Source organism: Cryptomeria japonica, chromosome 10 (assembly GCF_030272615.1).
Source record: "Cryptomeria japonica chromosome 10, Sugi_1.0, whole genome shotgun sequence".
Classification (NCBI taxonomy): Eukaryota; Viridiplantae; Streptophyta; class Pinopsida; order Cupressales; family Cupressaceae; genus Cryptomeria; species Cryptomeria japonica.
The window spans coordinates 279,499,542-279,511,189 of NC_081414.1; the positions used below are offsets into that span (position 1 = coordinate 279,499,542).

An 11,648-nucleotide genomic window follows, 5' to 3' on the forward strand; every position below is an offset into this window, starting at 1 on the left:
AGATTTGGTCTGTCAAGCCTTAGCACATTAATTTTTTAGGGTTGCAATTGTTTATCAGATTTGGAGGTTGATTTAGAGATAAAATTTGGAGTTGAATATTGACATTTCGAGTAACTTCAACATGGTATCTCAATTTTTTTAGCATTCTTAAGGACAACAATACAAAACTAGACCTTGCATTGATATATTTTGGGGGTTTGATGCCATATTTGAGGATGGCTAGGGCTTGAACAAATTTTGAGGTAATTTTTATTTCAATCTACAAAGTTATTTCAACTTTATCTCTAGAAAATAGAAGAAAAATGATTGTAATGCATTTCTGAAATTTTTGGGTTCAAATAAAAGGATTTTTTCTACTTTTCCTAAATTCAATAATACTAATTTAAAATTTATTTGTTTTAGCGAAAAAATTAGATCATTAATCTAATTGTAGATTTGGGTTTATTATAAAAATTCTTGTATGCAAATAAAAAATAGAATTTTTGTACCCTAGTGTTAGCTTTCTAGGTTGGTTTCAAGAGGATTGGAGGAGTATTTTGTTGTCGCTAATGTATTAAGCCAGATTAATGGACACGAGCAAAACTTTCTAGAGTGTCAATTTGGACATCGATTGGTTAGTTGGGAGTTTTTTGGCTGACTTACTATTTTTAGCAAATTCTTTTTTTTGGTAGTAACTATTTATAATAGCCACTATATTTCATAGTTGGTTATAACTTTTGTCTCCTCTTAGGTTCAATGTGTAGCATATTTAATTTTAGTGTTTGGGTAGTTCTTGCTATTTTGAGAGTGTTATTTTTAGCACTTGGTCTTGGATTCTATCTCCTCTTAATTCAAAGAATAGGAGTTTTGTGAATTTAAAATATTTCTATATTTTGAGTGAATTTAAAAGATTATGTTGGCAATTTGGAGGAATTGATTATGTGTTGCATTGATGTTAACACTAGCTTGTTTGGTTGTCTATCGGGTTCTGGTAGAGTGCTTGGATTGTGATCTTGATCTAGAGATAATCTTCGATATTCTCCGATACGTTCAGTTTGGTGGAAATGATTTGGTTCGGTCATTCATGTGGGTGTCCCATTCAGTTGGTTCGGGATTTGGTGATTCGGAAGCTATCAAATGTTCTAGTAAGCCTTTTGGTTATCGGTAAGGGTTTTACCGGAAGAGCTTTGTTGAAGATATTTTGATGGATTCGATAAGTGGTGTTGGTGCAACTTCTAGAAGGTTTTCAAGATGCTGATGGTTATCATGTCCATGTTCCAATTGATTGGTGGTGTTGCATTTGGCTTATGGCAACCTATTTTAGGTCTGGTGCTATTTTGTTAGGTTATGGACCAGTTTATGTAACGTGTTGGTGGATGCTCCCGATGCGTTAGTGGTTGGATTTATTGTTTGGTTAATGTTGTTTTGGTCTTAGGATGACTTGGGTTATGGGTTTATGTAATCGATTTATTGTATTATCTTTTAGGTGGCCGACCTAATTGTTTAGGTCCTGGGTTTGTATAAATATGATGTAAGATCTCTTTGTAGATCATCAATCATGGGTTATGGGATTATTTGTGTATGAATAAAGTGTTAACCATATGCAGAGGATTTGCTCGATCATAGGTGATCGAATTGGGTTTGAGTAAGAGGTTTAAGACCTTCAGTATTAAGGTTAATCAGAACTGTACTCAGGCAAAGGAGATGTTATTCTTGTAGTTCACTCTTCTTTCTGGATTGTAGTTTGAATATTTCTTGTAGTTAGTGAGGCTCCTTTTGTGATGAGCAGTGTGCTCTAGGCTATTGGCCTTCTTGCATGTGTAGGCTCCTTATATGTAAGATCTATTCATCTGATCAGTGGATAGATATTATAGGTCTCCAATCCCACTATGGTTTTTCCTCCTTGAGGTTTTCCACGTATAAATATGTGGTGTTATGGTGTTCATCTTTGTGGTTGCATTATTACTTCTTGTTATTTGCTTTTATGCATATTGGTTACTAAATTGTTGAGCTAATAAGGTTAAAATTAATCATTCTGGGAGAACACTAATTCACCCCCCCTCTCAGTGTTCTTAGATTCCAACAATTGGTATTAGAGCCTAGTGCCTTGGAATAAGTCTAATCGCTTGAGGAAGATCCTATATCCAAAATCCATGTAGATGAGTTTGAGGAAGGAACTTGAAGTAGCACTTGAAGACTATGATGCTAAAAGATTGAAGAACATGAAGCTGCAAGATGGGTTGAGATCTGTGAAAGAATTTATCTTTACTCTACAAGAGAGGTTGTCATTTGCACAAGCCAAAAGGAAAAAACTTTGTGATCAATTACAAAATCAGGATGATGAAGAAATGAATGCTCTTAAGGAACTATGTCAGAAGCTGAGTCAAGAAAATGGTGTCATGAAGAATGAAATGCAAGCCCTAACTATGGGGATGTCCAAGAATATTGAGGATTGGAAGAAGAATGAAGAAAATCTTGCTAAATCTCTAAAAGATAGATCTTAAGAATGCATTAGGTTAGCACATGAGAATGATATATTGAGAACTGAATTAGTACAACCTCAGAACAATGAGCAAGAGTTGGAAAGAATGGTGACAGTCCTAAGAGGTGATCTGGATTCTGCAAATGAGTACAAAGACAAGTTCAAAGTCAGTTCTGCAAAGATTGATGAATTATTGAAGAATCAAAGGGACAGTGGAGACACTAGAGGTCTTGGATTTGAGCATGGAGAAAGCTCTGGTATTGCAAATCAGGATGATACATCCAGTGAGAAGAACAATCAGGAGAATCCACTAGTTAACCGGAATCAAAGGTCATTGATAAGACAACCGAATGCACATAAATTTAATGTTGGATGCTTTGTTTGTAATAAGTTTAGCCATATGGAAAGTCAATGGAGATATAGAGTCAATCAGAACAACAATTCATTTACCGGTCAGTGTTTCAATTGCAAAAAGTATGGTCATACGACAATAGATTGTAGAATGAATGTAAAATGGAATGCATGTGGAAAGTTTGGACATATGGCTAATCAATGTAGGTCAAGAAATGATCAAGGTTACAACAAAGCAATTCAAAAGAGAAATGTCACTTGTTATGCATGCAACAAATTAGGACGCATTGCTAAATTTTGCAGAAGCAAGAACCTATCGACAAGAAATGACAAATCCAATGGGAAGGGAAAGCAAAAAGTTGATGATATCGGGAAGGAGAATGAGGAGAAGTGGATTAGAATGTCTGAGAATCAACCGGTAGAAGCAAATACCTTGGTTACTCAACCGGCAGAGCAGAATGTTCCTGCACTAGCAGGAAATTGATTCGGTAACTAAGGCATTAGCTTTAGGGGGAGGCAAATTGATGACAAATCTTGCATTGCCCCTGGTAGTGGTCTGAAAGCCTATTTCAGACATTGGAGATGTCAGTTTGAAGGTTAACCGAAGAAGATTTGTGGGATCTTAGATGTGGTTTGGTTTACGAGTAAGTCACTTTATGAGTTATAGTTTGGCCATACACCTATAGTTAAGTACTTCAGAATCTTTGGTAGTAAATGCTATATCTAAAGAGATGATTCCATTGGAAAGTTTGATCCTAAATATGATGAAGGGATATTTCTTGGTTGTTCAAATGAAAGAAAAGCATATAGATGTTATAACAAAAGATTGCAGAGAATTGTGGAGAGCACTAATGTCAAGATGGATGAGCAGTACAGAGGTGAAATCAAAACTTATGAGAGAGAACCGGAAGTGGAAATGATAATAACTAATCTGGTAATGCCTGCACCAGAACAAAATGTTGAACCAGTCACCCTGGTAGTATCATAAAATTCAATTGTAATTGAAGAGTAGAGCAGAAAAATAGAAAGTCAGAAGACTCCTAGGTATGGTTGAATCATTCAAAAGATCAGATCATTGGAAACAAGAGAGAAGGAGTGATGACAAGGAGAAGGCTGGTAGTTGAAGAGATATTCTTAATTTCTCAAATTGAACCAGTATCAGTAGTTGAAGCATGTAAGGATGAATGTTGGATGAAAGCTATGGAAGAGGAATTGGATCAGATAGAAAATAACAACACATGGACTTTAATTCCCCAACCTAAAAATAAGAATGTTATTGGAACTAAATGGGTTTCTAGGAATAAATTGAAAAAAGATGGACAAGTTGTGAGGAACAAGACTAGATTGGTCTACAAAGGATATTCTTAGAAGGAAGGAATTAATTATGATGAATCTTCTGCTTCGATATTTAGGATATTCAGTTATTCTCAAGAAACAACTGAATATGGTTTATGGTATCCTAAAGATGATGACTTTACACTATGTGCATATATATATGCAGATTGGGCTGGAGATATAGATGACCGGAAAAGCACATCTGGTAGAGTTTTCTTTCTTGGAAAGTAACTTGTTTCATGGATCAACAAGAAATAGTCATGCATGTTGCTGCTTCTACTAGTTGTACATGAGTTCTATGGATGAAGCAAATGTTGAAAGATATAAGGGTAGATTGTGATGAACCGATAGTTATTCACTATGATAACTCTATTGCTATTGACATATCAAAGAATCTGGTATTTCATTCTAAGACAAAGCACATATCAATCAAGAATAACTTTTTGAAGGAAAAGGTAGAAGCAAATGAAGTCAGATTGGTTTATGTGAACACTAAAGAGCGAATTGTAGATATCTTCACTAAACCTTTGCCCAAGGAATCATTTGAGTACTTTAGAGACAGATTGGGATCTCTACCCCTCTCATAGAGACTTAAGTGATGTTAATTGGCATCAGTCTAGTATGTATTATCAAAACTATCATTCACTCTGGATTGATGAGTTGGTGCTACTACTCAGTGGGAGTAGTAAGTTGTGTGGTTCAGAGGATCTATGGTTTTTCTTTGATGTTTATGTCAGATTTCTAGCATTGATGTCAAAGGGGAGAGATATACATGTGAAAAACTGAGCTTAACAGAGATATCAGTTAGTGGGGGAGCTTGGTCTATGGATGTTTAATTGGTTCAGAATTTCATTGATATATCATTTGTTGGATGTCTTCCATTGGGGGAGACTTGTTTGGCATTTGGATGTTTTTCACATCTAGTGTTGCCATCAATGCCAAAGGGGGAGATTATTGGCAATTTGGAGGAATTGATTATGTGTTCCATTGATGTTTGTCATTGATGTCAACACTAGATTGTTTGGTTGTCTACCGGGTTCCGGTAGAGTGCTTGGATTGTGATGTTGATCGGGAGATCATCTTCGGTATTCTCCGGTATGTTCAGGTTGGTGGAAATGGTTTGGTTCAGTCATTCATGTGCGTGTCACATTCAGTTGGTTTGGGATTTGGTGATCCAAAAACTATCATATGTTCTAGTAAGCCTTTTGGTTACTGGTAAGGGTTTTACCGACAGAGCTTTGTTGAAGATCTTTTGATGGATTCGATAAGTGGTGTTGGTGCAGCTTCTAGAAGGTTCTCAGGATGCTGATGGTTATCATGTTCATGTTCTAGTTGATCAGTGGTGTTACATTTGGCTTATGGTAACCTATTTTAGGTCTAGTGCTATCTTGTTAGGTTATGGACCGGTTTATGTAATGTGTTGGTGGATTCTCCCAATGTGTTATGGGTTGGATTTATTGTTTGGTTAATGTTGTTTCGGTCTTAGGCCGACTTGGGTTATCATTGGTTTGTGGGTTTATGTAATGGATTTATTGTATTACTTTTAGGTGGCTGACCTAATTGTTTAGGTCTTGGGTTTGTATAAATATGATGTAAGATCTCTTTGTAGATCATCAATCATGGGTTATGAGATTATCTATGTGCGAATAAAGTTGTAATTATATGTAGAAGATTTGGTCGATCATAGGTGATCGAATTGGGTTTGAGTAAGAGGTTTAAGACCTCTGGTATTGTGCTTAACCGGAACTGTACTCAGACATAGGAGATGGTATTCTTGTAGTTCACTCTTCTTTCCGGATTGTAGTCCGAAGATTTCTTGTAGTCAGTGAGGCTTCTTTTGTGATAAGAAGTGTCCTCTAGGTTGTTGGCCTTCTTTCATGTGCAGGCCCCTTATTTGTAATATTTATTCATCTGATCAGTGGATAGATATTGTGGGTCTCCAATCCCATCGTGGTTTTTCCTCCTTGAGGTTTTTGACATATAAATTTGTGGTGTTATGGTGTTCATCTTTGTGGTTGCATTATTACTTCTTGTTATTTGATTTTATGCATAATAGTTACTAAGTTGTTGTGCTAATAAGGTTAAAATTAATCATTCCGGGAGAACACTGATTCACCCCCCCTCTCAGTGTTCTTGGATTCCAACAGATTAAAGGAAAGATAAAGTGGTTTAAATAATTATGTTATGAGCTCAAAAATGGTCGAAACTCTTGGGGAAAATTTGATGTTATTTCATAAAGTGAAATGAGAGGCAAAAACAATAAAGTTCAAATGCAAGTTGCCCTAATTCTTGTCTCACTTTACAAATATGAGTTTGAGCTCTCATTTGCATGTAGATGAATTGACAACTTTGTGTTATAGTTATATAATGAGCTCATGGAATTATTGTTTTGTTGGTTGAGGATGAAAACTCTCTTCTTGTTTGTTGGTTTTGGTGGTGAGAGACCCACCCTAGCTACTTAGTGTTCTTGGTTTTAGAAATATAGTGATGTTGGCTTATGGGTTACTTTGAATTTGAATGAGATGAAAATTTATTTAGTTTTCTAATACCAGTGTTCATATTTTAATTTGGTTTGAGTCCTTTTGGAGTGTTGTTCAAGTTTGGTAGTTATTAGATGGTTTTTTTGAGTGTTAGTGTGCTTTTTTATGAGAAACTGGGAAATAAAATATTGATCATAACTCAGTGAGAATTCTAAGTATCAATTTGGCTATCATTTCAGTGTATTCCTCATGCTGCTCTTTTCAAGGTATTATATGTGTCTTTTGGTGAAGGAATAATTTTTTTTGCAAATCGCTTACCTAAGGAAATGCTCCAATCTTGTCTTTGCACATTGAAGGTGATTGTGGAAACTTCTAAGCATTGTGGTCTACAAATTCTTCCTAAAATATTGTTGTTCCAAAACATTTCAGATACATTTTTGAGTATTGTGAACCTTGGTTCTTGTATTTATGATTTGTGATAAGTTGGAAACTTCATCACAGATCTATAGCTTATTGTATGAGCATTTTTTAGGCAATTTTGAAGGTGTATCACACCTAAGGTAGTAGGTAGAGTTACCTTTATGAAATTATTTTATGCTTAGTCTTTCTTGTCAAGTGTTTACTTGTAATACAAAGTTGAAAGACAAATAATTCTAATTTTGTGAATATCAATACTTGTAGCTCTTATATTACAATTTTTATGAGGTTTAAGTTGCTTTTTATATATGTATGTTTTTATTGGAATTCTAGGAAAACAATCAAATTAGATTGTTACTTGAAATTCATTTGTATTGGAAAGCAATTGCATGTTCATATTTACATTAGTGAAGACAAAAAAAAATTGAAGGGAGACAAAGCCTGTTCAAATCATCCAACACAACATTTGGAAAAGTGGAAATTTGTTGTAGTGGTCGGGGCAATGAAGAGAGGACAATTTAAGCTAAAAATGAGAGATTTATTTTAAAATTAAGATTAACTAGGTTGGAGTTATTTGGACGTGGAGGAATTTTTGTAGTTTTTGTGCTAAATTTTAGGCATGGATAAGAAAATCGACTATTAATGCATAAATTAAGATAAAACAAAATATTTCCTGAATAAGGAGAATGATGTGTTGATATGTTCTTATGGGAAGGATCATTTTATGCTAGCATAGCTTTGACCTAATATGCACTTGATACAAGACAAAGAAGGAGAACTTTATTGAGAAAGATAAATTACAATATTAGACATTAATACTATTACATATAATAATCAATCCCTCTTGATTTTTATGTGCTAGCAAGTCCTCCTTGCTAGCTTATTTGAATGGATGGAAATTAAATAAAAAATAACCAAGGATTCATGAAGGTTGATTTCTTTTGGATTACATGTATATGCTTCCTAGGCCATGTACAATAATTTTTTTGGACATCAATCTTTTTTGAGCTATAGCTAGTTTGTTGGTTTAGACTATTGGGCATGGTAATTAAGAGTTCAATCTCTTTGTTGTCACCTTTCTCTTCATTATGATGTGAAACCTCCTCTTATATGGGTGTGATTCTTTATATCTCCACATAGCATGAGTTGATATCCTAGCACGAGCTTTGGCATGGTGCATGTTAAACACACCTCGAGACTAAGAGGGGTTGGGGGTGAATCAGTCTTTGAACAAACACTTAAGCTTTATACCTCAATTCAATGTCAACCTAGCCTTAATCTTATCAACATCAATGAAAGATAAAACAATAAATTGTCATGCACAAGAGAACACCAGAGTTATGTTGAAAACCCAAACTGGGAAAAACCACAGTGAGAAACAACTCATAATATGTAAGAAATATTACAATAATATTTTAGGCTCACTACCAAGAAAGCACATTGCTCCCTTAGAGACTTCCAAGATGAGGTGACTACATTAGGGAAAGATACATGAGACTTGCAAGCTGAGACGCACTACCTTTGGGAAAGATACAAAACTTGCTAAGGATATACACTATCTCCGAGCAAGGTACATGAACATATGAATCAAGATGATTATGCCTTTAGCAAGACTACATCCAAATCTCCAAGTATGAAGCTAGCCTTGAATCTCTATCTCAAGTGACCAAATTTAGAACAATCACCACACACTACCACAACTTCACATCAATAACTTTGTAAATGATATGATCATGTAAGCATACTGTATATATTGATTGACACACTCATCCATTCCATCAACACTAATTTGATCTTCTACATATACCATCAATTAGGTTGGCCAAAGAAGAGGGAAAACATAGGTTTTTTCAAGTCAACCACCAAAACATACTTGTGGTGAAAGCAATCCAATGTATGAGATAGAGAGGATCTAAAATAATCGTATCACATGTTTTTAAGTTACCTCAAACTTTTCACATGCTAGCACACATCCTCCAAAGTCGGTAAACAAGATAACATGTATATAAGCCATCCAGCACATTACTAGTTAGCCCAAAATATATCTTTTAAATGAATATATCAAATTATTTTGATCCTCACAAGCCAAAGTAGGACTCAAATACAATGATACACAACCTTCAATGCAGGTGTCGACACCGAAGGATACACCATGAGCAAGAGAACAACTTTTGTCGATCAAATTATAATAGTTACCTTGAAACACAAGAAACAAATCATTCTAGCATCACATGGAGCATGCAAGAATGCTCCTTGAGCATCCAGCAACATTCCCAAATACTTCTTTCTCCTTGGCACATCAAAAGAATATTCACATAGCATAATTGATACAAAACACTTCATTTTAGAAGGCCAAGAAAACCAATCATGAACAAATCATCAAAATCAACTCTTGCAAATTCTTGGTATAAATTATGTCTCATAATTACACTTTACTTAAGTTGACTTAGGTTAATGCATTCATAGTAGTTTGCATATGAGACTCTCAGGGAAGTGCGCATCTATGGAAGTTGGTTGTAGGAGAAATTTCACCTTTTGTGGTGATATCTTGTTGTGACATTCCACCTTCGGTGGGTGATCCACCTCTTGTAAAATATTTTATTATTTCTCGTACCTACCCTTGTATTTTATTGGGACACGTCATGATTGTGTTTTCTCATATCCAAATGGCCTTGCCTTTATAAGTAGGCTCATCTCCATTGTATGGTTTATCGAGTTGATCCATTTTTGCATCTTGATGAGAATACAATTTACTCTTATAATTCTTTGTCTCTCTTGTGTTGTGCTATTCATTGGGCTCTAGATCTTGGTTATTATTGAGAAAATCTTACATGGTATTAGAGCCATTGGGGCTCCATTTGGTAGCCATTTTGGAGAGATCTTGGTGCATTTGATATTTAGATTTAAGGAGAAACATCTTTTGGGAGTTTCCTACACCAAATACGATATCACCATTGAGTCCAGGAGGCTGTTTCCATAAATTTTGACTATAAATTTGCCTATATTGGGCAAAAGTCATTTTCAGGGCATCAAGGAAAAAAATTCGCCTATTAGGCAATACAGTACAATTTTTTTTACATTCAACACTTGATAACTACTTCACTAATATACTCATGCATGTGTTGTATTAGTAATACCATAGCCATTAACTTTGCCTGCATAATCACTTAAACAAAGATTGCACAATCATCACATGAAAAATGCACAACTCATAACACATAGATTTTTCACGTTGAAACCCAAATGGGAAAAACCACGATGGGGATGAATACCCACAAGCTTATTTTTGAACTCTTTTGAAGCTCGCTCTGTTAGGAGCCTAGTTTAGTTAAAGACTTTACAATAAGGTTTTGTTAGGAACCGATTCTATTAAAGATCACCTGGTTAAGGGATGGCTATATACCTTGTTAAAGGTTACCTTGCTAGAGGATTTGAAGAACTCAATGATCTTGAGTCACCTGGTTAGAGGATTTGCAATAAGCTTGTTAAAGCTACCTGGTAAAGGGATTTTCCTACTGTTCAAATGGTTAGAAGACAACAGGTAAAGCTTTGATGTGATAACAACACTACATGCTAAGGCAGATCCTTTTCAACTCTACTCTGCAATCACACTACAGTTTTCCACTTACTAGTCTGGCAAGTATCTCATCACTCGGATACAAACACAACATTTGCCAACACTTACAATATCAAAACTCATTGACCTTATAGACAACAGTTAGGTCAGTAGCATAAACCCTAAACCCTAAACATTTTAGGTTTACAATTACAAGCGGTCCAATCTTGACCGTTCTCACACTTTGCATAGAATAAAACAATCTCAAACAGATCATAAGTCATTCTGCATCATCCATTCTTCACCGCATATGGAAATCATTAACCCATCACGCTCTCTTCACACACCACTAAGAATGTTCATTCATGAGGTACACATTTAATGCAATCGATCTTCACATGCAAGATCCTCAAGGAAATCCTTCATGTACACAAAAATGACATGGCATCTCGATCTCATCCTTATCTCTTAGCTAACTCATCACAGAATGTCACCGGTTGCATCACACAAGCTAGATTGCCAAACCGGAAACCCTAGAGCTGAGACTACCAACCGGTAGTCACACTTAGTGAAACCCTAACACCGGTCCACTACATCTCTTCATACCGGTTCTCCTACTTGAACATAAACAACAACTTCTTTCAATCTTCATACCGGTTCACCTATACTTATTGACATCAATGACAACATACATTATCATCATATCATCATATGCCAACACATTTTTCAATTCATAATTTTTAAAAAGTTATTTGTAAAAGTATTTTTAAATTAAAAAAATTAAAAAAATTAAATTAGGGGTCTTTAGATCCCTACTGTTGATCCATACTTGCCTCTATTTCTTTTGTAGGCTCATGCTCCTTTGTTGGTTGTACTTTTCAACACCTGTCGTCTCTTTCAAGCAACTATACCTACCATCCGCTTTTGTCCCAAGCTCATAGCTTCGCAACTTCTTGGCAACCATTGCTCAACCCCTGGTTCCTTCGAACAAGCTGCCTATTGAGTGCCCATGTTGTCGGCCCCTGCTACACAACCGCACCCACTACCT

At 35.5% G+C, this 11,648-nt stretch overlaps 1 protein-coding gene across 5 annotated transcripts in view; it reads left to right on the forward strand.

Annotated features, from left to right (window-relative positions):
- The window catches only part of LOC131075949 (MADS-box protein JOINTLESS-like), a 93,948-nt gene extending 86,775 nt beyond the window's left edge, over positions 1–7,173 (forward strand). For all 5 annotated transcript variants that reach the window (XM_059211987.1, XM_059211986.1, XM_059211985.1 and 2 more), the window contains one exon: positions 6,984–7,173. In XM_059211987.1, coding sequence (XP_059067970.1) covers positions 6,984–7,106 — 123 coding nt within the window. In that variant the 3' untranslated portion in view covers positions 7,107–7,173. The remainder of the gene's footprint in view (positions 1–6,983) is intronic.
- Positions 7,174–11,648: the final 4,475 nt, after the last annotated feature.